This window comes from Heloderma suspectum, chromosome 2 (genome assembly GCF_057233095.1).
Source record: "Heloderma suspectum isolate Gila_16-S chromosome 2, 16-S_ref, whole genome shotgun sequence".
Taxonomy (NCBI): Eukaryota; Metazoa; Chordata; class Lepidosauria; order Squamata; family Helodermatidae; genus Heloderma; species Heloderma suspectum.
This window is the reverse complement of record NC_139459.1, coordinates 378,296,724-378,323,859: the sequence shown is the minus strand read 5'-3', so window position 1 is coordinate 378,323,859 and position 27,136 is coordinate 378,296,724. Positions and strand designations below refer to the sequence as shown.

Here is a 27,136-nt window from a genome sequence, read left to right as displayed (position 1 = left end):
ATTCCCTTCCCAAGCTGCAGTGTCCACAGAGCTTGCACCCCACCCCACCCCCAAACTCCAACCAGAGCTTTTTTAAGAAGTACCATGGAGGACGCCGGATCCAACAGCTTGGTTGTTCCCCATGGATGAGCTAAAGAACCCATAAACCACTGTGAGTAGGGAATGACAAGCACACAGTAAATGCCTCATGTAGAAAAGTCCTTACTATCACTGCTAGCATCAAACATCAAGATAATTGTATAGCTGCATTTGGTGCATTATTGTCTGAAATGGGAAGAAGAAGAAGGAAGCTCAATTAATTTACAACTTCTGTAATGTTATTCCACCAGCTGTTGAGGGAGTGAAACATGATCGATTTTGCCCAAAGGAACAAAGGAAGTTTCGTTTCGCTACTGTCACTTAGCAGTTCATTTAACGCCATCTGTGTGCCAGGCGCTGCACAGCGGAGCGGCTCCTCAAACAAACATGATTTTATCACCCGGTGTAAAATTTACTTTCAGTTTCCACTTCGCATCAAGGCTGATCCGAGATCCACCCAGCAACTGCCGCCGCGGCAACCGGCGCTCCTTTTCCTTATTGGTTTACTATTTTTCCAGTAGCCAATCCTGGCTCCGGGCTCTCTCGGCCGAGGCGGAGAGAGTTCCGAGACTACGGCAGGGTAAATTGATGGGGACTCCGGCGGGAGAGAGCGTCCGACCCCGGGTCGCCATGGGGCTGCGTGCGCGGCGCCTCCTGCTCCTGGGAACGGCAGCTGCCTTCCTGCTGGGGGGCTGCTCCGGTGAGTTCAGGGGAGGAGGCTAAATCCTCCCGTGTGCTGAGGACGGAGGGCAGGATTTGAACCCAGCTGGGGGTGGGTGGGGTCTCTGTGGACTTAGCATGCAAAAAGGGGAGGCTGCGGCGGGGGGGGGGGGTGTTCCACGCTATCGGCTCCGCTGTGTTTGCAGCTTTGCTGCAATGTTTCCCCAGTCGCATCTTCTCCTTTTCCTGTTTCCGCAGCCCTTGAAGTCCCGGCTTATCATCGCTGCAGCCGGGGGCTCTGTGCTGTTTCCACTGAGCTCTAATCGAATTGTTGTCTTCATGGCTGGGGGGAGTCTGGTTTGGGTCTGATTACGTCATCAGCGTTCCCGCCTCCTCCTCTTGTCGATTCCCCCTCCCTCGCCCCCTTGTGCTCTGCTGCAGTTAGTGGCTGCCTCCCCCCCCCCCGTGCTGTTGTTGCTCTCCCCCCTTATTCTGGCTTCCCAACGACCCTGCAAGGTGGGCTCAGAGAAGAGATAGTGGCTGGCTTTCTCCCCCCCCCCCCAGTGCTGTTGTTCTTCCCCCTTATTCCGGCTTCCCAATGACCCTGCAAGGTGGGCTAGGAGCAGAGATAGTGGCTGGCTGGCTTCCCAATTGAAGGCGCTTTTAATACCCATTGAAATCCTAACTGTCAAGCCTTTCTCCTGCATGGCTGAGAAGGGAGACCCCAAGTAAATGCATTGAAAAGGATGCACTCTTATGCATGCCTACTCAGAAGCAAGCCACACAGATTTCAATAGGATTTACTCCTGGGAAAGGAAAGCCATACAGCCAATGAGTTTACTCAGAAGTAACACCCCTAGCACATGCCCACACAAAGGGGGACAAAGCGCTACAGGGGAAATACACAGGGAGAAAATGGCGAAGAGAGCCAGTGGGTGATAAGCTCGTTGTACATCTCTTCATCTCTGCTGCCTCCCCCCCCCCCACTCCAGCGCACTTTCACTTTCACGAAGGAGCACAAAGTTGGGTGCAACACCTGTTGCCCCATTACACCCTTTCTTCCCTAAAGCAGGGATGCGACTTAATGACTCTCCATCTCTCAGTGAAGCCGCCTGAATGGCTTAAGGACTCTCCGTGAAGTGGTCTTTCTCCTGATTTCCCTGCCACCACCTTGACTGGGAACGCCATATGGATACCCGGGGTGGGTGGACACTGCACTGGTATGCCAGTGATGCATATGTGTGCATCTCTTAATCTCTGCCTGACTGCTCCCTCCAGTATCATCTAGGGATGGCGGAGAATTTCGCCATGGACTCCAGTGAGGCCAGATTCTAAAGAATCCGGCCCCCCTGAGTCCGTGGCGGAACGGACTGCTCCCCCCTGCCACCCCGCGAAGTGCCCGCGGACCAGATCCTACTTGCCTCTGGCGGGTCCGGATCTGGCTGCTGCTTTCTGCCGCTCCGCTGTGCGGCTGCAAATGGCGTCCCCTACGCAGGACGCCATTTGCGTTGCTGCTTTAGCCGTGATAGGCTACGTAAACATTTACGTAGCCTATCATGGCTAAAGCAGGGATGCAAGTGGCGTAGGGGACGCCATTTGCATCCCTGCCAGGCCATGATAGGCTATGTAAGTATTTACGTAGCCTATCACAGCAAAGAGCAGGGACGCAAATGGCGGCCGCTATGCCATTTGCGTCCCCGCTTTAGCTGTGATAGCCTACGTAAATACTTACGTAGCCTATCACGGCCTGGCAGGGAGGCAAATGGTGGCCAGCATAGCGGCTGCCATGTGCGGCTGCAGCCCGGCAGTGGCTGGAACAGAAGTCCGGCTGCGGCCGGCCTTGGCCACCGGCTCTGCGGCCTTGCCGTGGAGCAGAGCCTGCTGGGGAGGATTCCGGGGGGGGAGGGGCGGATCACCTCCCCTGCCCCCCGCGGACTCCAGCGCACTGGACCAGATTGCCTCTCCCCTCCTGCGGACTCCAGCGGATGGAGGTAAGTGGGGTTTTGTACACTCCTAGTATCATCACCCCCTCTCCCGCACATGCAGCTGCTTCCAGTGAGGACAGGGGCAGGTGAGCGACACACCCAGGTGAGCGCACGTGTCCCAGAAGCAGGACTATGATACCGAACCCAGTGCAGTTGTGGAAACAGCTCAGTAATGGAACCGAAATAAGCAGGAAAAGTCAGACTATAACCAGTCTCAGAAGAAGCGGTTTTTCTGCAATAAATGCAGGGCTAGTGCTGAATGGCCACGATGTCAAGGAAACACAGAGACCTCACTGCACAGCCAGGTTGGAGTAAATCGAGGGTGGAAACACAGCCCTGGCTGGCAGAAAAGCCAAGCTGGAATTGGGGTGCTGAATGCAAGGGGGGATGGGACTTTTTCTTTTCCTGGGGTCCCCTGTGTGCTTGGATAAGCCCCCTCCCACCCACACAGTGCTTTACTCAGATGTACCTTCTGCTTTCAGACTTCTGTGCTGCTGCCAGTAAGCAGGTACGAAATTGCTTGGATCTGTACAGCACATTGCACACCACTCTGTGCATTTCAAATACGTCTAGTAGCAATAATGAGGGGAGGGGGGAGAAAACAAGAGGCAAAACGAGCTCCTTGCTTGGAAGGTTGGAGCCCCCCGCCCCAATTCCCCTTGAATGTTTCCCCTCCATTATCAAGGAATCGTTGAATGTTGGAGTTGGAAGGGAACTTGGAGATCATCTGTTTGTTTATTTTAGTTAGGGTGCAATCCTGTGGGGAAGGCTGTATGCCTCCGAACTCGAGGCTTACGGACATCCAATGCAGAGCGTCCACTGCAGAGTGGGAGGAGTGGCGGAGGCGATCTTTGCCTCCGTGCTCCCTTTGCTCTGTGTTTTAGCTAGACAAGCGTTTTCGTAGGTCTAGCTGAGGGGTCAGGGAGCGGGAGGGAAGGAGGCTGGGGAGGCGTCTGGGTATGTCGTAAGCTGGCCTCCCCAGTCTCCTCCCCTCCCCGCCCATGGGACCACCCCCTTTACCTTACCACCAAGGTCGCCTTTGTGATCTCAGAGAGGCAGCAGGCATGGTTCTTTCACCAGCCGCGGGGAGCTCGGACTCCTGGGTCAGGGGTCAGAGCACTGTATCCAACCTCGGATCCAGAAATCCAAACTATCCTATGGCCCCCCAGACTCTGTCTAGGGGGCATAGGATTGCTGTCTTACAGCATGCATAGCATACCCTGCCCTTTAGCCAAAACGGCTGCCAGAGTGACTTACAAAGTTCAGTAGCATAACAGTCTACATTTAAGATGTGACACAGAAGGAATAATAAGAGAGAAGGATGAAAGGAGGCTATATATAATGGAAAATTGTTTTTATTTGAAGGGGTGGGGATGGTGACCGTTTCGTTCCTCTTCCCCTCCTGATCACAGGGAAGCTCTCAATGGCCTCTGTGAGGGGAGGAAAGGCCCAGTTCCTGCTTTGTGAAGCAGCAGCGGGGCGATGGTGAAAGTTCCTGTCTCAGGCTTCTGCTAGTCCGGAAAGCCCCAAGCCTTTTGGGTCAGTGGGCAGATTTGGAATGTTGAGCGAGTATTGTGGGTGCTCTCACAAAATGGCTGCCATTGGGGTGATTGCCCACTGATAGAATGGCTGCCATGTGGGCGGGGAGGATTGGCCAATCATAAAACGGCTGCCATGGGGGCGGGGGAGATTGCTCATTGATAGAATGGCTGCCATGGGGGGAGGGATTGCCCATTCATAAAATGGCCACCATGGTGGGCCTGGCTGGTCCCAAAACACTCATTTCCCAGAAGGTGCCCACACACACCAAGTTGGAGACCACAGTTCTAGTCCTGCTGAGTGCAGGATCCTGCGACGACAGCATCCCTGACAGAGGGCCCTCGAGCGTCGGATTAAACCCCCCCAGCAAAAGAGAACCCTCTGCTGCCAGACGCAGCTTGTTCCTGGGTGGATTCGTGTTCTCCCCGTGCATCCCCTGACCAAAGAGATTAGGTTCTGGGCCTGAGTTCTGGGGCTGGGCATGGATGGTTCTTTCAAGGAATATTCCCCGCTGGCACCACACCCCCGTATCTGGGTCAGCTCTGTAGTTGGCCCACACTGGAAGTAGGCCAGCATTACTTCTGTCAGATTTGTATAGTAAACAAAGACATAATGCAGTGGATGCTTGAACTTTGTGCTTTACTCAAATACTGAGTTTCCTGGGCAAGGCTGGCGTTACTTCTCGGTTCCCTTCTTCAGCACTGGGCTGCATAAACAGCCCAAATAAGGGAATGAAGCTCTCATGCACCTCTCCTCCCCCACAATACGTTTTGGGGGCCGCCCAAATATACAGCCCTCATGAGCAAGAGATTATCCATGTTTATCCATGTCTGGGCACTTTGCACCCCTAAATGGTTGAGAAGGTCTGCACACTGTTATTAACTGTGCAGCTATTTTGTACGGAGACCAGGTTATTTCTTTGTCTTTGTCAAATCGTAATAAAAAGAAAGACGGGAAATATTCTCCAGAGAGGATCAAATATGGTGGATTGAGGACTCTTGCTTTTTCTGAGGGTGTTTCCAGACAAGGGATACAGCCCTGGGTTAAGGAGAGAAAGGCAGAGTAGCTGCATGGTGTCTTTGGACTGAAGTTATCCATCTGAAAGCACACTGAAAATTTAAAACACACACACCATGATGAAAACCCTATTTTAAAAACAGTGAGCAATTCAAATGGAATTATTATTATATTACATTTATATTTATATTTATTTTATTTTTTATTTTTTATTGCATTTATATCCCGCCTTTTTTCCTCTTGCAAGGAACCCAAGGCGGCTTACATTATCCTCCTCCTCTCTGTTTTATCCTCACAACAGCCCTGTGAGGTAGGTGAGTCTGAGAGTCAGTGGCTAGCCTGAAGTAAGCTTCATGGCTGAGTGGGGACTAGGAGTCGGGTCTCGCAAGTCCCAGTCCGACACTCTAACCACTACACCACACTGGCTGTCACGGCTGGAATTGAATTTCAGCTCACTCATACAATGAGGTTAACATTTCACGTATCTGACGACGTGGACAATGTAATCCAACCAAAGCTTATACCATAATAAATGTGTTAGTCTTTAAGGTGCCACAAGACTCTTGGCTGTATGAATTCAAGGGAAAGTTTGCAGAGCAGCTGCCATTTAGCTCACAACTAGATGCCCCTTCATACCACCCCTTCCTGACTTCTGTCCTGGCTTCTCCTCTTAGGGGCTGCCCCTTCCACCTCTCTCTGCCATTCCACGCTACGCCTCTTGCTCTCTTCCTCCTCCAGTGTCTCCAGATGCTCTTCCACATGTCTTCCTCCTGCCCTGACTCTCCCCACAACTCCACATGCCCCATTTTGCCCTTCTCATCTCCCTCCTCCTCACTTTTCATTTCATGTATTACATTTCTATATTGCCCCATAGCCAAAGCTCTCTGGGCAGGTCATAAAAATTAAAAACCGTTAAAATACATTATACAAAGTACAAAAAAGCATTTACATAAAAACATATAAACAGCGCACACACTGGCAACATATATTTAAAAGCATTTTTTTAAAACAATCAACCAAAGGAGATCCAGGACCTGAGTAAAAACTCATTATATGCTGCCAAATGCCTGGGAGAAGAGGGCCATTTTAAGCTGGCACCGAAAAGATAACAATGTTGGTGCCAGGTGGGCCTTGTCGGGGAGATTGATCATAACTGGGGGGCCACCACCTAGAAGGCCCTTTCTCTTGTTGCTGCCCTCTGAGCCTCCCTCGGAGGAGGCACCCAGAGGAGGGCCTTAGATGCAGAGCATAGTGTACTGATTGCTTCATGCCAGGAGAGGTGTTCTGTCAGATACTATGGTCCTGAGCCATGTAGGGCTTTATAGGTCAAAACCAGGACTTTGAAGTGGGCTCGGAAGCATATAGGCAGCCAATGCAAGCGGGCCAGAATTGGTCTTATACATTCAGACCTTCTGGTCCCCGTTATCAGTCTGGCTGCTGCATTTTGCACAAGCTGCAGCTTCCAAACTGTCTTCAAAGGCAGCCCCACGTAGAGAACCTTGCAGTAATCTAACTTGGAGGTTACCAGAGCATAGACAACTGAAGCCAGGCTATCCCTGTCCAGAGAGGGGCGTAGCTGGGCCATCAACCAAAGTTGGCAGAAGGCACTCTGTGCCGCTGAAGCTACTTGAGCCTCAAGTGACAAGGATGGCTCCAGGAGGACCTGAAGCTACGAACTGCTCCTTCAGGGTCTAAGGCTTTGTTCTTGTCCTCCTACCCTTCTCTTTGTCTTTTAGAGGTACCCCTCTTTCCCCCTGCTATTTGGGCTTATAAGCAGAAACACACACCTCAAAAAAGCGCACCCTGGCTGGACCTCCTTAATGGGGGATGCTGTAGGGGAGCAGAATCTTGGAAGTGTTTCTTTTTTAAAATTTATTTGAAATATTTCTTGGCCGCTTTTCAGGGCAGAAGCCCTCCCAAGGCGGCTCACAGCAATAGAATACATAACAATAGTTAAAATATTAAAAGTGATAAAACATAAAAACAATATCAACAACAATAAAAGCCAACAATAGAACCAGCAACAACAACGGCAGTAACAGCAACAATAGTCATCCTATCAGGTGAAGGCCACGGTAAAATAATATGTTTTTGAGGCCTTAAAAGTCTGCAGTGACGGAGCATGGCGGACCTCCGATGGCAGCTTGTTCCAAAGGTGTGGGGCCACTGCAGAGAAGGCCTTCTCACATGTGATCACCCACCTGACTGCTCTCATGGGTGGGCAAATGAGAAGGGCCTCTCATTCTGATTTTAAAGTGCGGGGAGGCTGATAAGGGTGAAGGCGGCCCTTCAAGTGTTGAGTCCCTGGAAGGGCTCAAATGGGGTTTGTGGGTCTCCTCAGCTGCTATCCAGGGTCCTTACTCTGCCCCTCAGCCCTTTCCTTGCTTTGCCCTTCCAGGCGCTGCCTCGCACTCCCTGCGGTACTTCCACATGGCCATCACCGAACCCGGGCAGGAGCTGCCCCACTTTGTGTCAGCGGGGTACGTGGATGACCAGCTCATCGCCAGCTACAGCAGCGACACGAAGCAATCTTGGCCTCGCGCCCCCTGGGTAGAGGGGAGCACGGATGCTGCATACTGGGAGGTGCAAAGCAAGATTGGGCAAGGCAATGAGAAGCTCTACCATGTGAACATGGAGATCCTGAAGAATCGCTACAATCACAGTGGGGGTGAGTGGAGGCCGGATCCTTTCCCATCATCCGTCCCTCCCTCCCTCCCAGGGGCAGGAGATGGGAAGAGGAGAAGGACAGGCAGGGGTCTCCGAGAAGAAAAGCCCTTCTTTTGTTTCAGAAATTCTCCTAAACACACACACACAGGGTAGCATCCAGTGTTGTGAGTCTCCTCGTGCTAATGGCGTTGTGCTGGCAGAAACCAACGCTTGGGGGGCAACTAGCCTAAACGAGCACTTCTGCAATTCTTATAATTTGATTGATTGATTGATTTGATTTCTATGCTGCCCAATAGCCAAAGCTCTCTGGAAGGTTCATGGAAATTAAAACTCCAAGGTGCAGCATAAAACACTATAAAATACGAAAGCTTAAAACCACACTATAACAGCACAACCAGCATAAAAACCTAGCAGCAATGCGGAGATTTAAAATACAGATTTAAAACAACAGAGCTGAAAGACTAGGAAGTGAAAATGCTAAAATGCCTGAGAGAATAAAAAGGTCTTCACCTGGCACCAAAAGGAGTACAACGTAGGCGCCAGGAGAACCTCTCTAGGGAGCTCATTCCACGGCTGGGGTGCCACAGCAGGAAAGGCCCTTTTCCTGGTAGCCTCTTGCCTCACTTCCTTTGGCAGAGGCTTCTGGAGAAGGACCCCTGAGGATGATCTTAGGGTCCGGGCAGGCAATGAGACAAGTCAATGAAGCCAGCAGAAATAGCACCAGGGGAGCTCCACTGGGTTGTCTAATTGCGGAAAGGCTGGTTTCCCATTACACTAGCAAGCACTACTTTCCCGCTGCGCAGTTGTTGGTTTCAGTTGCTGTAACATCATTCGCGCTGGTGGACTGAAACTGCCCGGGTTCGCACGACACAACAACCCATCGTGGGTGACAAGCCATGATGGGTTAGCGTGTCATCTGACCCCCGACAGCTTCTGTGGGGGGGTATTTTTCGGCGACAAGCCACCCTAGCAACAATGGCTTGTTGTTGGGCTTGTTTACTCACGATGGATTCGGATGGGATACAAACCTGGCACTACCAACCCATCATGCGTAGCAGGATTGGCCAGTGAGCCACTCAGCAAGAGTGGTAGAACCCCCTGTGGCTCTTCCTGAGCTCGGCCATGACCAGTCTTCACGATCCTGGCAGAGCCGCTGCAAGGGCCCCTTGGCAGCGACAGCCCCTCCAACTGTGCCCAAGTGGCACTTTGGAAGGGCTGTCACTGGCCCTCCTGGCTCCTGCCAAGCCCCCCCCCCGTTCCCGTTCTGATCGCAACTTCTGTGGAAGCACTGGGTCATTACTGTCCCCTAGAGGGACGCCGCTTATGCTGGCATTTTCATGGCAGACTATGGGTGGTTTGCCATTGCCTTCCCCAGTCGTGACTACCTTTCCCCCAGCAAGCTGGGTACTCATTTTACCGACCTTGGAAGGATGGAAGGCTGAGTCAACTTGAGCCGGCTATCTGAGACCCGACTTCTGCTGGGATCGAACTCAGGTCGTGGGGAGAGTTTCGGTTGCAATACTGCTGCCTGCCACTCTGCGCCACACAAGGCTCATAACCAGTCCCAAAAATATTGTCCCCCTTTTTTGCACAAAAACGAGGCTGGATTTCCCCCCCAGACACACATATTTCCAGCCCCTTGCAAAGTGTGGAATGTTAAGCGCTTTTCCCCAGCTGTCAAGTGCTCAACGTTACTCGCTTAGCAAGCGGATCCTCCAGGTTTAAAGGGTTGCCGCGACCCTTGGGGGTGTCCTTGTCCTAGTCCGCCCCTCCCCAAGCTGGTAGCAACTGGTTTTCGTGGAAAAGCGCACACCACCCCATTTTTCACTCCCAACCGCAGTAACGGATTCCAGTTTGACAACTGTAAAATGAGGTGTGGTTACTGCATTTGGGAGCAAAAAATGGGCTGGTACATCAGGCACCCTGAAAACCAGTTGCAGGGGACCTCGGGCAAGTGGGGATTTGAAACAGGGCACCCCCAAGGTTCAGGGCAACCCTTTGAACTCTGGGGATAACCCTGCTAAGGAGGTGATCTACACCCCATTTCCCCAACTGTCAAAGGCTGTCAGATCAGCCTCTCTGTATTGTAGCCTTGACTGTTACCTTGTGTGTTTGATAGCTCAAACATACAAGGCTCCAGCCCGTGTATTTTGGACAGTCGGAGTTGTGCAAATGCACAAAACTGCTTTAAAAAAGAATAATAAAAAGGGGGGCATTTGTGCACCTTCCCCTGGGCCGATAAAATGTGTGTGTGTGTGTGTGTGTGTGTGTGTGTGTGTGTGAAAATACCAGCCCTGTTTTTGCACAAAAAAAAGGTAACAGATTTTTTCTTAAGGGCTCCGACCACAATCGGGATCATAGTGGGGGATGGGGGACTCTGCGGCAGACAAGATGGGTTCTGTCACCGAGTCTCTTGGGATCCTGGGTGGTGCTGGCTGGAGGACATAGGGGGAAGGAGGGGAGAAACAAGCCACGACAAGCCTGATCGTCTGGCAGGTGCACAAGCCATGCAGCGGGGGTTGTTTGCAGAACGACCCACAGTGTGTAGCTTGTTACCACGATGGGTTGTTGTGATATGCAAACCTGCTCATTGACTGGGTTCGCACAACACGATAACCCACACACAGTGGTTAAGCATGGGTTGCATGTGGGTTGTCATTAAATCGTGGGTTATCATGTTTTCTGAACCGCGTGCGTTTTCTCCGGGGTGGCTTATTTTTCTTGAACAAGCTACCCTGGGAACCCATGCTTTGTTGCTGGGTTGTGAACTGTAGGTTGTTCATGGTTAACAAACCATGGTGTGTTAGCGGGACTGGGTTCAGACAACACGATAACCCATGGTTCAATGAGAACCCATGCTCAACCGATGAGTATGGGTTATCATGTTGTGCAAACCCAGTCATTGTTGGATGCTACCCAATCACTGATTAAAACCAGGAAATGTGGGGGTTCCCCTTCATCCCCAGAGGAATGGAAGAGTTTTTAGATGCTCCTTGCAGGTGTGCCTATGGAGACTGACATGATGAACACTGGCACGTCAACATTTATCACTACACCGCTGTCCAGGGATTGAACACGGGACCTTCCTCATGCAAAGCAAGAGCTCCGCCACTGAGCAACAGCCCTTCCCCCTGGGTTGCAAACATCAGGGTGGGCGGTGGGGGGGCGGACCTGATCCTGCCCTAGCTCTGACCCTGTGTGCCTCTTTCAGGGTTCCATACCCTGCAGTACATTGCCGGCTGCGAGGTGAGGAAAGACAGGAGCAAAAAAGGCTATTTGCAGTTTGGCTACGATGGGAGGGACTTCATCAGCCTGGACAAGGACACCTTAACCTGGACGGCGGCTGATGCAGAAGCCCAGGCAACCAAGAGGAAGCTGGATGCTGACAGGACCTTGCGCCAAGGCCGCAAGCACTACCAGGAGGTGGTCTGCATTCAGTGGCTGCAGAAGTTCTTGGCCTCTGGGAATGAGACGCTGCTGAGGACAGGTGAAGAGGGGGACTCTGGTGGAGGGAGGGGGGTGTAATTCCTCCACACAGACATAGGCTGGGTTCACACGGCACGCTAACCCACACTCAGTGGTTGAGTTTGGGTTGTTTGTTGAACTGTGGTGGCTTGTTCACCATGCAGTGTGGCTTATTTTTCTCGAGCAAGCCACCTTGAGAACCCATGGTTTGTTGTTGGGTTGTTCAGGGTGGTTAACAAGCCACCCTGTGGAAAATGTCCTGGGTTTAGACAATACGCTAACCTGCGGTTCAACGAACAACCCACATTTAAGCATGTTGTGTGAACGGCACATTGACGTGTGCTTCTCCTCCTCACCCTCTTCCTGTATTCGTCCTGCACTGAAGTGACAACCTGCTACTGCCTCCCTCAGCCTGGTGCCCTCTAGAGTTGTGGTCCAACCCATCTGGAGGGGCTCATGTTTGGGAAGGCTGATTACATTCTGTAGAATCCACGGGTAGAATCTGGACTGGGCCAGTCCACAGCTGGGTGGGGCTGTCATAATTTTACTTCTGCATTTCTGTATGGCCTTGCATATTTCCCTGCCCCAGCCAAGGTGGTTTTCCAAAATCCAAACCACAAAATACAACAGTACGAACCTTAAAATGAAATAAAATGCTCCCCCTGTTTAAGAAGAAAAAAAAATAGCTCCAGAGCAATAGGAAAAATAGAGCGCGAACTAGTGTTGGCTTTTTCTTTCTCTCCGTTTTTAATCATGGAGGAACATTCAAAGATGTCCCCCACTCTATCTGAAGTGTAATCTGAAGTGGTTCAGTCCATGCCCCCCCCTTATTATCTGAAGTGGTCCAGTCCACCTCTCCCCCTTGTAATCTGAAGTGGTCTGGTCCATGTACCCCCCCTTATAATCTGAAGTGGTCCAGTTCATCCCCCCACCTTGTAATCTGAAGTGGTCCAGTCCATGTCCCCCCCTTGTAATCTGAAGTGGTCCAGTTCACCCCCCCACCTTGTAATCTGAAGTGGTCCAGTCTGCTCAGCCACCTCATTCTGGTCCGTAAACCAGTCCTGGTTGAGTACAAGGCAAGACCCATAATTGGAGGAGTCTCCCAGTGAAGCTTTTTGCTGGCCACTGCAGAAAGGAAAGGTTCCTCCTGTGCAAGCACCGAGTCATTGCTGACTCCTATAGGGACGCCGCTTGCGCTGGCGTTTTCATGGCAGACTGTAGCAGGGTGGTTTGCCATTGCCTTCCCCAGTCGTGACTACCTTTCCCCAGCAAGCTGGGTACTCATTTTACCCACCTCGGAAGGATGGAGGGCTGAGTCGACCTGAGCCGGCTACCTGGGACCCGGCTTCTGCTGGGATCGAACTCAAGTCGTGGGGAGAGTTTCGGTTGCAATACTGCCGCCTGCCACTCTGCGCCACACGAGGCTCTTGGCCACTGCAGAACACACGATCAAAGCCTCGCGCGGCGAAGCCCTTTGCCAGCCTGGCCCCTGCCGGTGGCACGCATGACTCCTTGCTGCCTTCTGAAAACCCGCCTCATCTGCTTCTGTTCTCAGTGAAATTCACCGACGATTGTTGGGGAGCCGATTTTTGGCTGCCCGGCAGCAGCGGTGCCCAAGGGCGGGAGAGACAAATGGCTCTGGCGAGCCACACGTTGCCCACCCCTGCTGTAGAAAGACCATATGGAAAAAACACTAGTCCCGGCTCTGCAAAGACTGGCCAGGCTGGTCCGCTCCCTTGAGGTTGCTTCCACCTTGGAAGATGCCTTGTGGGTGTGGTACTGCGGGGTGGCCCAAAGCAGGAGGGGCCGTGTCTCTTCCATGCCCAGGTGCTTCATGCGAATGAATAAGACCCTCGGTCCTGGACTGTGTGGGTTAATCTGTCTGGGTCTGATGTGTGCAGGATTTCAGGTCTGGTAGGAATTGTGAGCAGTCCCTTTACACACTTCTCATTCTGCAATTTTGCATCCAGAGGAGTTGTCTTGAGATGGAGATTTGGGGAAACAGTTGGGAGGGATTCCATCGGTGAACTGAGATAATTGCTTTAATACAAAGTCTGAGCTGTTCTCATTAATGAGACTTAGATATAACATTGTCCTGTTTTTAAGGTTATCTCCAGACCCTGTACTGAGCAGCAATAGTAGTACCTCAGTTAAGAGGAATTTCCTACTGCAGGTGCTTAAGGGACAGCAGTCCTATTGTGGAGCCGTGAAATCTGGGTTCAGGAAGGAACTGAAGAAGACAGATGAGCTAAGAGGGGCAACCGCGGCGTGGGTCCCTTGGGATGGATAAAACAGCAGGACATGATTCCCGGGGGACTGAGGGTGAAAAATGTGTACTGCACGGGCTGCGGCGAGAGTTACTTCTCCCCCCGTTGTTTCCAACGTGCAGAGGCCAGGCATCAAGCCCCAAGATGGGATAGGACAGAGCCGCACAGGCCCTTTCAGCCCTGGGGGCCAAATTCCATTTTCAGAGAGGTTTTTGCGGGCCTCGTTCCAGTGATGGGTGGAGCTGAAGGCAAAAGAGGTGGGGCCAAAGGTGAAAGGGGTGGAGCCAAAATTAAAAAGATTTGCATACTTTAGCTTCTAGTTCTCATTGCCAGTAACTAAGCCGTGGGAGAGGTGCTTCAGCTTTTAAGAATAGGGGGGAGATGCACAAGAGGTGGGAAACCACCAGACCATCAGCAATCAAGGGAAAGAGGGTGGGGCAGGGAAGAAGAGGGCCACAGTTGGCGCCCGGGGCTCTGGATTTGGGCTCTGTGGCTGAGATTCTGCACCCCTTGAGTAAGCGTCGGGACCGGATGGCCACACGGGGTTCCTTCCTGCTGTGGCCATAAAGCATCCCTCCTGCCAGCCCGCAGAGAGGCTCCTGGCTCACCCCACTGTCGCCATTTTCACAGAGCCCCCAAAGGTGAAGGTGACGTGCAAGGCAAGCTACGGAGGCCTGGAGACGCTGCTCTGCCGGGCCCACGGCTTCTACCCCAAGGAGATTGACGCTGCCTGGAGGAGGGATGGAGAAATCTGGGTGCAGGACACCTTCCGTGGGGTTGTGGCCCCCAACTCGGATGGGACCTACCACACCTGGCTCGGCATCCAGATCAACCCCAAGGACCGGTGGCGCTACCGGTGCCACGTAGAACATGACGGCCTGCTGGAACCTCTGGACGTGGCCTGGGAGGAGCCTGGCGGTGAGAGAGTGCAGGGGGAGGTGGGCTTGTTCCTTGGAGGGGTGGAAGATTCTGGCAGGGGAGGAGAAAGGAATTCAAAGGAGACACACACGCACCCTCAGTAAGAACGTAAGAAGAGCCCTGCTGGATCAGACCAAGGGTCCATCTGGTCCAGCATTCTGCTCACACAGTGGCCAACCAGCTTCCCACGCGAGACCCACAAGTAGGATACGAGTGCCTCAGCACTCTCCTGCCCATGTTCCCCAGCAACTGGTGTACATAGGCATACTGCCTCTGATGCTGGAGATAGCATAGCCTCATGAGGACTAGTAGCCACTGAGAGCCTTCTCCTCCATGAATAGCAGCATCACAGGGTACACTGCCTCATCTCATGGGCCCAGTTGGGGTGACATCTGCCCGTGTGTACGGCAGAGTGGAGAAAAGACCCTGGGAAGCAGGGAATGGGGAGAAAGACACCGGGAACTAGAGGGGCCATTTTTGGCTACAGGGGAGGCAGAAACTCACTACACAGAATAAACACAGCCCAGAGGAAGCTTCCGTGGGCCACGTCAGACTGTGTGTCCCTATAGCCTGGTCTTGCCTACTCCAACTTTCCCCAAAGTGGCACCTTCCTATTGTGTTGGATTGCAACTCCCATCATGCCCAGCGGGTGGAAGCCTGCTCTCCTCTGACTGGTAGCAGCTCTCCAGGATCTCACACAGAGGGGAGGGCTTTTCCGTCAGTGGCTGCCTGCTAGCCAGAGATGTCAGGAGTTGTACGTGGGACCAGCTGCATGCCAAGTGTGTGTGCCATTGCCCCTGCTGTGCTCTCTCCTATCATATGATGAAATATAACTAGTATATGAGGTCAGTAAAGGCCGTTCGAAAAAGAGAGAGAGGGTTTTCAAATCTCCTTACCAGCCTGTATCGCTGAGGTCTCATAAGGCTCTACAGAGAAGGAATATCGGGGCTGCTGCAGAGAAGGCTCTGCTCTACATCCTTATCGATTTTGCAGCTGGACTCTATTCTTTGGCTGCCTCCTGTTGGAAGAGACCCAGACACACTCCCACCCCACAGGGACTCTTTTCTACATAGCTGTATAATCAAGCCCCAGTTGGTGGTGATGGAGGAGGCTGTTCTCCATCATAGCCTGGCTAACTCCATGGTTGCTCCCACCTTTCAGACACATAAGTCCCATCCTCCTCCAGATAGCAGGGAGAGGCAGTTTTGGGGTCCCCTTCCATCATGTTGCTCTCTTCCCAATTTCAGCCCTGGCATGGTACATTGGGGGTGCCATCTTAGGGGTCGTGGCGGCTGCCCTCCTGCTATTAGCTGGGATTGCCTTCTACATCAGTAAGTAAACTATGAATACATTTTCTGTGGGAGGGGATTTTTGTGTGGTTTTGATTAGCAGATAATATGCTGATGGCACAGCCTTTGGACTGCAGAAAAATGGGAATATACAAAGCCTTCTCTCAGCCCTGGAGATGATAGGTTGCGGAGAAGGAGCAGAAGCAATTCTGGGTCTTTTGGCCAGAAATTGAGAGCTTTTCCGCACACGGCTTTTATTCTGTGCTCATGATTGCTCAATCAGAGTAGTTCGCAGGTCCTTTACATGACATCGTCATCCTCCGGGGCCTCTCCCGTGCTTTGCAACCATTATCCCATTTTTTTTTCCTAATGAGGAAAGTCTGGTATTATTTTGAAATGGTAGAATGAGAGTCCTGTGTAATTGCGCAATTCTGCTATACCATAGCACCATCTAGTGGTTGTATAATGAAATATATAGAAAGACAGAGAAAGAAAAGCCTCGTGGGGGGGGAAGCACATGTAAAGGAACCAACCTTAATCCCTCAAAGAATATGGAAAAAGAAGCCTTGGTAAAGACGCAGGATAAAAGCCACATGTAGAAATGCCCACAATCATGTCTCCAGCCACTCAGATGCCTGCAGGGTTCTCGGTTGCACTTTCCGCTCTGTGGGTGGGGCAGAGGCATCCCAGTTCTGTGCCCTGGCTTCATCTGTCCAGCTTGCTTCTTCTGAGTTGTCCTCCAGTGTTGTTCCAGAGGGAAGAACCAGGAGCAATGGGGTGATGTTAGAGCAGCCTACCCTATCCTGTTTGTAGCCCAACATCATCTCAGGACTCAACTCCCATCATCGCCAACCATTGGCCATGCTGGCTGGGGACGATAGGAGCTAGAATCCAATGACATCTGGGGATCTGAGGTGGGAAAGACTGTGTTAGAGCAAAGGAGGCGTGTGGTTGATACCAGGAAAGGCTCCTTAGTGCTTCTTAACAACAATTAGCTAGAGAGGTCATGGGACCTTCCTCCATAGGGATTGTCAGAAAGAGTATCTGGGATTAGATGGCTTTTCTGTGACACTCTAAGATCTCGCGCTCTCTCTCTCTGTCTCGACAGGGAAACAGCAAGAAGATGGCTACAAAGCAACACCAGGTGAGCGATGCCTTCTCTTTATAAAATGGCACCCAGCACAGGGCACCGGTCCTAGGATGGGAGGTGGACGTGAAGAGGGAGTTATTTGGCAGAGGGGCTGCTGATCTCCTGCCTTAGCAGATGTGGGAAAGGTGGATCACTGCTGCACATATAGCCAGACTGCTCATGAGGACATTCATCTGATCAACAAATTCTAGAGAGCCAGGCTGAGCTGAACTCTTGAGCAGCTGACTTGCCCAGAGGAGGGGGCGGGGGGACAGAGGAAGGAGGATATCTCTGAAGGATTATTGATTTACTAGAGCCCTGAGCCCCAATCCCTATGGGCTTTTCTAGATGAGGCATTTATTGTGTGCTTGTCTTTCCCTACTCACGGTTGTTCACAGGTTCTTTAGATGATGTCATGACCCTCCAGTTTTGCTTCCGTGTCTAACCAGCAGTTTGGATAAGATTTTTTAGAGCAGGGAAAATGCGGCATTTAATTGTGAAAGTGAAAGGAAGTACAATTTCCTCATGTGTTTGCAATATTCTGCTATGCCACAGTGCCACCTAGAGGTTATGTAGTGGAAAGCAGGACAGGAAACACTTCTTTTATAGTGCACAGATCTCAATTCTGTCATGAAAGCAAAAGTAGATACAGAGGATTAACAGCCTCAGGTAGAAAAGCTATATGCCTCCTCCATCTTTTAGTTCTCAGGTCCTTGCTCATAGCCCACTATTTACTCTACCTCTTCTGCCCTTAGACCCTCAGCCATATGGCTTGATAACTTGGCTAGAAAAAAGCACTGCAGATAATAAATAAAGAACAATTCTCCAGATTAGAGATGGGAAGGCACAATATGTAGTAGGGAGGCCCTTGGGATAACTGGGCAGTGGAACTGGGTGGTAGGACTCAAAGGTTGCCCTATGTGTGTGACACACACTCACACCCCATTCAAAGAGCACCACCTGGAAATTTCTGGCCCTCCCATTTCTGATGGGTCACATGGACCCCGTCTGATGGGGGGGAAGCTAAAATATGGGAGATATATTCACAGCATTGAAAATGAAGGTACTTCACAGCCATGATTTTCTTCTTCTTCTAATCTACATCCACAATATACTTGGAAGCATTTTACAATTGTTTGTCGGATGTATAGGTATTTCATAACAATCTATCAGATGGCATACAGGCAGTGAGTGTCCCAAAATTTCGATTGGCTGCCATGTTGTTTCAAGATGGCAGTTGAAATTTTTACTATGCCTGAAACTATCCCAGATCAAGGTAGAACAAATCCTAAAAGTTTCATAACAATTGATCCAATGGCATAGAGGCAGTGTGTGTCCAAATGTTTTTCTTGACCACCATTTTGTTTCAAGATGGCAGTCAAAATGTTCACTATACGTAAAACCATCCCAAATAGAGCTACAACAAATCCTGAAAGTTTCATACCAGTCAGGAGTATGGTTTTCGAGTCCACTGAGGGCATACAGACAAGCACCTCCATATATATATATATATATATATATATATTATACACACACACACACACACATACATACATACACATACATACATACATGCATACATATAGAGTGGCCCAAAAGTAGGTATATAGTATAGTTTATTTGCATAATAACTTAAGGGCCTCACTTCCCTCACTCTCTACACTTAACTGATTTAACTGTCACTCCCTGTCACTCACTCTTCCCAACTGTCATTCTGACTCCACCCACACATCTACTCACACATTCTCTCCCCCTCCCATCAACATTCTAAACAACTGTATACCTACTTTTGGGCCACTCTCTCTCTCTCTCTCTCTCTCTACACACACACACACACACACACACACGCACCTCCATTCATATATATATATATATATATATATATATATATGAAGAAGAAGAGAAGAATGTGTGTATTTGTGTTATGTGTTCTGGCTTAGCTGATCAGAAGAGGGGTGTGTGCGAGAGAGAGAGAGAGAGAGAGAGAAGAAGTAACTCGCACTCCATCCCCACCCACGTATCCTAAGACTTCTTCTCATTTCTCTCCTTTCTAGCAAGCGACCAGGGGTCCAACAGTTCTAGCAGTTCTGGCATTGGTAAGTATGAGGGAATCCCATCCCAAAGGGCAGGACGTCTGCCTCTCACTAAGGCTGTTGGAAAAAAGCCACCATCTCAGTTTAGCTGCATCTTCAAAGCCCTTTGGGAACTGAATGTGAGTTCACCAGCTTTGGAACTGCTGGGTCTCACAAAGTGGCTGCCATGGGGAGGTTTGCCCATTCATAAAAGGGCTGTCATGGGGGGCGTGGCCAGTCATAACACACTCATTTCCCAGAAAGCAAACTGGTGAAACTGAAGGAAAAATAACTTGCCCAAGAACCCAAGTACAAGGCAGAGGTGGGGGTCTGAGCTCCAAAACACAAAACCACTCTTTGGAACCCAAATAAAGATGGATCAGTAGGGTGGCACTTTGCTTTACGGCATTCCAGCTGCAAAAGAGGTATAACTTCTAAAATCTTAATAAAATTAAGATCAAGAGGGCAGGGAGACCTGTGGGAGCCAGGAGAGGTGCCATGGGCACCATGTTGGATCCCAGCCTCAGAGACTACATGTGAATTGGAGCAAATGAACTTCCTGAGCCTCATGTCCTGGTATTTTTGGGTAAAGAAAAAAAAGCTTCCCCCTCCCCAAGTCTCCTAGTAATCACGTTGAGATCCCAGCCTTTGCCCTATCCTGAAGGATCTGGATTTTGTGGGGTGCCCTGTACTTCTTCATACTTGCCTCTGGTGACAAAGTCATTGCAGTGAACAGGGTTGGGCTCTTTCTCACATGAAATGGGAAGATCCCATCAGGAAAATAAAGCATGGGCAGTACCACTTAGGACATCTTTACATGAGGCTTTTATCGTATGCTTGTGATTGGCCACTCATGGAAATTTGTGGGTCCTTTACACGATGTCATCAACATCCAGGGCCCCTCCCATCCTTTGTGGCCATAATCACGTCTTTTTTCTTAATGGGGATAATCCACTATATTCTCTATGAAGCACGACAATGGCTGTGTGTAATTGTGTGATTCCGCTGTACTGCAGCACCATCTAGTGGATGTATAATCAAACATATAGAACTTCCAGAGAAAGGAAATCCCCGAAAAAAGCATGTGTAAAGCTGCCAAGCTTAATCCTGCAAAGAACCCAGAAGTAGAAGCCCCAGTAAAGTGCAGGATCAAACCCTGGTGTAGAAAAGCCTTAAGAAAAGGGGAACCTCAAAGGGTGCTGAAGAAAATGGTAGATTTTATTCATAAAAGCAATCAAATTGCAGTTATTGCACCTAACACCTCTTGAGCGTAACACTTTATCGCCTGAACAAGTTCCTTTTTCTTCTCTGAGAGCACAACTGTGCCTTCAGCACAGCTTTATTTGTTTTTATGTTGAGATTCCCTCATCCCAAGTTCAATGAAATGCACAAAAATGGTACAGTACATACTGCGTGTGTCTGTCAGGGCCTAATAATAGTGGTGGTAATAACCGTGGGTGTGATTTTGAGCAGGGCAGAGGAGGAGGGAGGGTTGAACAAACACCCTCCCCAGGGCACCACCTCCCTCCAGGCTAAGTAGCCCACTTGGAGCTCCTAATTAGGTTGACTTTTTTATTTAAAGAACCTAATTGCACATCTAGATTGGCCCTCCAGGAGGCTGGAGTTGAGACTAGTTGCCCTTTTAGGTCCCTCCAGTTGATTCTCATGTCCTGACACTCACCGTTGCATGGCATTGGATTGATTCAGACCAAGGGCCCAAAGTGGGCGGGGCAACCCCCCAAGTCTTAAGATTCATAGACTCCTAAGAGTCTATGAGCCCTACGAGGAGAGACTGAAAGAACTGGGCATGTTTAGCCTTGAGAAGAGAAGACTGAGGGGAGATATGATAGTGCTCTTCAAGTGCTTGAAAGGTTGCCAGAGAGAGGAAGGCCAGGATCTCTTCTCGATCATCCCAGAGTGCAGGACACAGAAGAATGGGCTCAAGTGACACGAAGCCAGATTCTGGCTGAACATCAGGAAAAACATCCTGACTGTTAGAGCAATACGACAATGGAACCAATGACCTGGGGAGGTGGTGGGCTCTCCCACACTGGAGGCATTCAAGACAAGGCTGGACAGCCATCTGTCAGGGATGCTCTGACTTGTATTCCTGCACTGAGCAGGGGGTTGGACTCCACAGTCTTTTAGGCCCCTTCCAACCCCTGTTGTTGTTGTTTGTTCAGTCAGTCGCTTCCGACTCTTCGTGACTTCATGGACCAGCCCACACCAGAGCTTCCTGTCAGCCGTCGCCACCCCCAGCTCCCCCAAGGTCAAGTCCGTCACCTCCAGAATATCATCCATCCATCTTGCCCTTGGTCGGCCCCTCTTCCTTTTGCCTTCCGCTTTCCCTAGCATCAGCATCTTCTCCAGGGTATCCTGTCTTCTCATGGTGTGGCCAAAGTACTTCAGTTTTGCCTTTAATATCATTCCCTCAAGTGAGCAGTCTGGCTTGATTTCCTGGAGGATGGACTGGTTTGATCTTCTTGCAGTCCAAGGCACTCTCAGAATTTTCCTCCAGCACCACAGTTCAAAAGCATCTATCTTCCTTCGCTCAGCCTTCCTTATGGTCCATCTCTCGCAGTCATAGGTTACTACAGGGAATACCATTGCTTTAACTATGCGGACCTTTGTTGTCAGTGTGATGTCTCTGCTCTTAACTATTTTATCAAGATTTGTCATTGCTGTCCTCCCAAGAAGTAAATGTCTTCTGGTTTCCTGGCTGCAGTCAGCATCTGCAGTAATCTTTGCGCCTAGAAAGACAAAGTCTGTCACCGCCTCCACGTTTTCTCCCTCTATTTGCCAGTTATCAATCAAGCTGGTTGCCATAATCTTGGGTTTTTTGAGGTTAAACTGCAACCCAGCTTTTGCACTTTTTTCTTTCACCTTCATCATGAGGTTCCTCAGCTCCTCCTCGCTTTCAGCCATCAAAGTGGTATCATCTGCATATCTGAGTTTGTTAATGTTTCTTCCAGTGATTTTAACTCCAGCCTTGGCTTCATCAAGCCCAGCTTTGTTGTTGTTCAGTCGTTCAGTCGTGTCCGACTCTTCGTGACCCCATGGACCATAGCACGCCAGGCCTTCCTGTCCTGCGCTCTCTCCCAGAGTGTGCTCAAGTTCATATTCATTGCATCGGTGATGCTATCTAGCCATCTCATCCTCTGTCGTCCCCTTCTCCTTTTGCCTTCAGTCTTTCCCAGCATCAGGGTCTTTTCCAGAGAGTTTTCTCTTCGCATTAGGTGGCCAAAATATTTCAGCTTCAGCTTCAGTATCTGTCCTTCCAATGAGCACTCAGGGTTGATTTCCTTTAGGATGGACTGATTTGACCTCCTTGCAGTCCAGGGGACTCGTAAGAGTCTTCTCCAGCACCACAGTTCAAAAGCGTCAATTCTTCGGCTCTCAGCCTTCCTTATAGTCCAGCTCTCACAGCCATACATTACTACTGGGAAAACCATAGCTTTGATTAGACGGACCTTTGTCGGCAAGAGGATGTCTCTGCTTCTTACTACGCTGTCTAGGTTTGCCATAGCTTTCCTCCCAAGGAGCAAGCGTCTTTTAATTTCATGGCTACAGTCACCGTCTGCGGTGATCTTGGAGCCCAAGAAAGTAAAATCTGTCGCAGCTTCCATTTCTTCCCCTTCTATATGCCAGGAAGTGATGGGGCCAGATGCCATGATCTTCGTTTTTTGAATGTTGAGTTTCAAACCAGCTTTTGCACTCTCCTCTTTCACCCTCAACAAGAGGCTCTTGAGATCCTCTTCGCTTTCTGCCATTAGGGTGGTATCATCCGCATATCGGAGGTTGTTGATAATTCGCCTGGCAATCTTAATTCCGACCTCTGATTCATCCAACCCGGCGTTTCTCATGATGTACTCTGCATATAAGTTAAATAAGCAGGATGACAATATGCAGCCTTGTCGTACTCCTTTCTCAATTTTGAACCACTCGGTTGTTCCATGTCTGGTTCTTACTGTTGCTTCTTGACCCTCGTACAGGTTTCTCAGGAGACAGGTAAGGTGGTCTGGTACTCCCCTCACTTTAAGAATATGCCACATTTTGTTGTGATCCACACAATCAAAGGCTTTAGCATAGTCAATGAAGCAGAATTAGACGTTTTTCTGAAATTCCCGTGCTTTCTCCATGATCCAGCGAATGTTGGCGATTTGATCTCTAGTTCCTCTGCCTCTTCGAAACCCAGCTTGTACTTCCGGTAGTTCTCGGTTCGCATACTGCTGAAGCCTAGCTTGTAGGATTTTGAGCATCACCTTGCTGGCATGTGAAATGAGCGCAGTTGTGGGGTAGTTTGAACACTCTTTGGCATTGCACTGTTCTGTAATTCTATGATTGAAGACTCCTTGTTTTTTGTTTCTGCAGGATGATGTCCCACTCATGTGCAAGAGAGCAGAGGAGAACCCACAGCAGGCATGCTGTGAATCCTTTAAACATATGTTTTGGCAATGTCTGGTATTTGCTTCTTTGGCGGCGGGGGGGCGGGGGTTATTACCCAGAAAAACATTGTACTAGAACAGTCTTTAATATTCACTGATGCACATGCACTTTTCAACTATTTACCTGCTTCTTAGAAGTTAACAAATGGTTAGCTTAAATAGATTCTCCGTACCCTTTTGACAGCGAAAAGACTGATATTACCACATTGGAAGGATAAACACTCACCTCCTATAATGCAGTGGCTTGAGCACCTTACGATGCTTTCTATATTTGAACGGGTGACATATAGACGCCACCTTCAAATGGACACTTCTTTGGATATCTGGTCTGCTTTTGTTGGAGCCTATGTATAAGTGCTAGAAAGCTGTATATATTTCATTCAAATCCATGTATGTATATTAAAAAATAAATGAATAAATAAATAACAATTTAAAAATATATATTTAAAATGTTTTGTGGGTGCTCACAGGCAGGCGCCACATTGGGGGCCCCTTCACGGACACCATGTCGGGGACCCCTGAGATAGAGAGATGCGAGTCTCCGTTGAACTTTGAGGGAGAAGAATGCAGCCTGGCTGTGTGTGAGGAACCAGCTCTCCCAAGGCAAGATCAAGTGTGGATGTCGCTACTGAGAGCTTCAGTTGGTCTATCCAGTCAAGATGGCTGAACAAGGAATTCCCAGCACGGAGCAAGCAATTCTCTGAGTGTGTGAGAACTGTGGGAGGAAATGCCTCTGGAAGTGGGGAAGGGAAGGAATTTTGACCCTCTGGCCCTCTCATCCCCCAACTACTTTCGGACATAAAGATCTGGCCACTTGCCCTGTCTATCTCCACTCAGTGTCCATTAACATATATAGGAATTGGATGCTATCCAGGGTTGATGTTGCCTTTTTTGGCTGAGAGGACTCCTATATCTTGAGTAGCCGTGTGACAAGTAGAAATTGAACGGGTGTGGTTTCCCCATTTATGCGTGCTGCGAAAGCTGCACCAGGTGAATTTCTGCCTGTCTTTCCCCTATTTGGTGGAGGAAATTGGCCCCCTTTCTCTGGCTATACAAATGCCCTGGTGATAGCTGCCAGAGTGCTAGCCAGCTCTTAATTCATAAACCGAAACTCATCTCGCAGCACTCAGGCTCCACCTTTTCTGGGAAATCATCTGGAAAGGAAGAAACGGCCATGTTCTCTGGGCAGGAGAGGGCGCTGCTGCACCGAGAGGAGAGGAGAAGCTGGGCAGAACATAAAAGGCAAGAAGAAAGTTGGAGTTTAAAAGAAGTATCTCGCACTCTTCCTTGATTTTGTTGACGTGCAAAAGGCTCTGCGTTACCAACTATGTGCTCTTGAGCCTTGTTTATGTTAAGCAGTAACTATAGGCAGAGGGGATCTCTCTCACTTTTGCTGCTTGTTTTAAAAAAAATGGCAAAATATTGCAAAACCAGGCTTCCCCAACCTGATGCCCTCCAAATGTGTAGGGCTACAAATCCCATAATTGGCCATGCTGGCTGGGGGATGCTGGGAGTTGCAGTTCAACACACCGGGCGCGGGGGCACCAGGTTGGGAAAAGGCTGCTGTATTGTATAGTTTGACTCTGGCCTGCCTATAAACTGCCCTTGCTGACTTGGAATCTTTTCTGTCATGATCCCGGATGCATGAGTTGGTGTTGTGATTGATGTGTTGTTGTTGTTGTTGTGATTACAACAACTACAGTGATCCTTGTAGTTACTCCATGGCAGAATGGAAGCACTCTGCACATGCCCAGGGACACTCTTGTGTATATACCTTAATGCAGATCCCTGCTATTAAACCCTGCATCCAGCTAGTGGCATCTTACTACTAGTTGCCACTAGCAGCCTGACAGTAGTGGGCTCACTGCAGAGCCTGAGGAAGAGTGCTCTGGAACTGGAGAGCCTCTGTGCTGCCCTACTCTTTGAAGCTGAGGAGAGAATAAATGGGATGCTACTTCTGTTCTTCATCAAAACTGTCCCATAACTCATATCCATCTACAGAGACTTAGAATTCAAGAGATGAGAACAAATAAGGTGTGCATCATGATTGTGTGTGTGTGTGTGTTTATGTCTCTGCTGTCTCACACCTTGCTTGAATGGTTCCTTTTTCGGATTTTTCAGAAACCACCATGCTGAGAGCTTGTGTGTGGAGAGAACAAAAGAAGAGCCCTGCCGGCTCAGACCAAGGGTCCATCTAGTCCAGCATTCTGTTCATACAGTGGCCAACCGGCTGTCGACCAGGAACCCACAAGCAGGACATGAGCACAGCAGCACCCCCCACCCCTGTTCCCCAGCAACTGGTGTACGTAGGCTCACTGCCTCTGGTACTGGAGATAGCACATAGCCATCAGGACTAGTAGCCATGGATAGCCTTCTCCTCCAGGAATTTGTCCAATCCCCTTTTAAAGCCATCCAGGTCGGTGGCCATCGCTACATCTTGTGGTAGCGAATTCTGTAGTTCAGCTATGTGCTGTATGAAGAAGTCCATCCTTTTATCTGTCCTGAATCTCCCACCAGTCATGGGATGACCCTGGATTCTAGTATTATGAGCAAGGGAGATTTGTATAAGGGGAGTATGATTTTGCTAGTTTTATTTTCAGTTCCTTTCCTAATTATGTCTAAGGGGGAGGAGATCTCTTGGAGTACAGAAGGTAAGTGGGAGGGGGAAGTTGCAGGGAGCACAGAATGGCAGTAGGGAAGTGGCAGTTGGGAAAGGGAATACGGTGTAGGGTTGAAGGAATTAACTAGGTGGGAATAGCTTTAGGTCTAGATTATTAGTCCCACTTGCATTCACCTTAATCCTCTATTTTCTGAGAATTCGTTTTCATTGTACCTTAAATAAACACCCTGTTATGAACCCTGTGTGATTCTCAGTGAAATCCATGCTTAAATCTATTCATCATCACTCAGCCACAGCAAGCCTCAGTTTCTGGTGTTTTGCCCAAAATGGAAAGTGACAGGTTAAAACATGGAGGACAATGACTGTTGATGCTGCTTATAAAGAGCCTGGAATGACCACAACAGGAGGCATCCTTCCCCAACAGCTGGAGTTTTGAGTGGGCGGGCCTGTTGCTTAAGCAATAAGCCTACAGCAAATGGCAGAGGAAACTTTGTGAGCTGGATTTCTTTTTAAGTTCATATTTGGTGCTGAGCAGGAAAAATCATGTGGCTTCTGCGGGATGAGGGGGGTGGCGGAGAGAGCAAGCATGCTGTCCATCAGAGACTTAAAAAAAGAAATGCTAACGTGAAAATATATGTTCCCTCACAACCCAGCAACCAAACTTTTGGGCATCCTGACATACATCTCACCTATGGAAGCATCACTGCATTTTTGACACGTGTACCAACATGGTCCCTCCAGGCTGATTGGTGGGCTCAGCCTTCTGTCAATTATTTGCTCACTTCTAGGATGAGAGGCATGCACAGTGCTGATTGGCTGGCCCTTCTGTCATTCACAAAACCAGGTTTCTTCATCCCCCATCCTCAAAGTAGTTCAGGTGGGGACTGGTGGAGGACTCTCCATAAATAAGCATCAAACAAATGTTTGAGAAGATAAAACATGCACGCACCGGGGAAGAAAACAAAAAGAAAGAGGACAGACCATT

The 27,136-nt window shown here is 49.6% G+C and overlaps 1 protein-coding gene and 1 long non-coding RNA gene across 3 annotated transcripts in view; both read left to right on the top strand.

Annotated features, from left to right (window-relative positions):
• The window catches only part of LOC146356295 (uncharacterized), an 867,031-nt gene that overhangs the window by 170,385 nt on the left and 669,510 nt on the right, over positions 1 to 27,136 (top strand). The window lies entirely within an intron of this gene.
• Positions 645 to 23,959, top strand: LOC146356315 (class I histocompatibility antigen, F10 alpha chain-like). 2 transcript variants are annotated; one of them, XM_084831732.1, is made up of 9 exons: positions 645 to 778; positions 3,206 to 3,231; positions 7,678 to 7,947; positions 11,158 to 11,433; positions 14,309 to 14,596; positions 15,844 to 15,927; positions 16,994 to 17,029; positions 19,069 to 19,110; positions 23,458 to 23,959. In XM_084831732.1, the coding sequence occupies exons 3-9, from the start codon at positions 7,710 to 7,712 to the stop codon at positions 23,460 to 23,462; spliced, it is 969 nt and encodes a 322-aa protein (XP_084687858.1). In that variant the 5' UTR covers positions 645 to 778; positions 3,206 to 3,231; positions 7,678 to 7,709; the 3' UTR covers positions 23,463 to 23,959. The 2 variants fall into 2 exon arrangements, with proteins under 2 accessions (XP_084687858.1, XP_084687857.1); XM_084831731.1 differs by lacking the exon at positions 3,206 to 3,231 and having other exon boundaries at positions 23,458 to 23,958.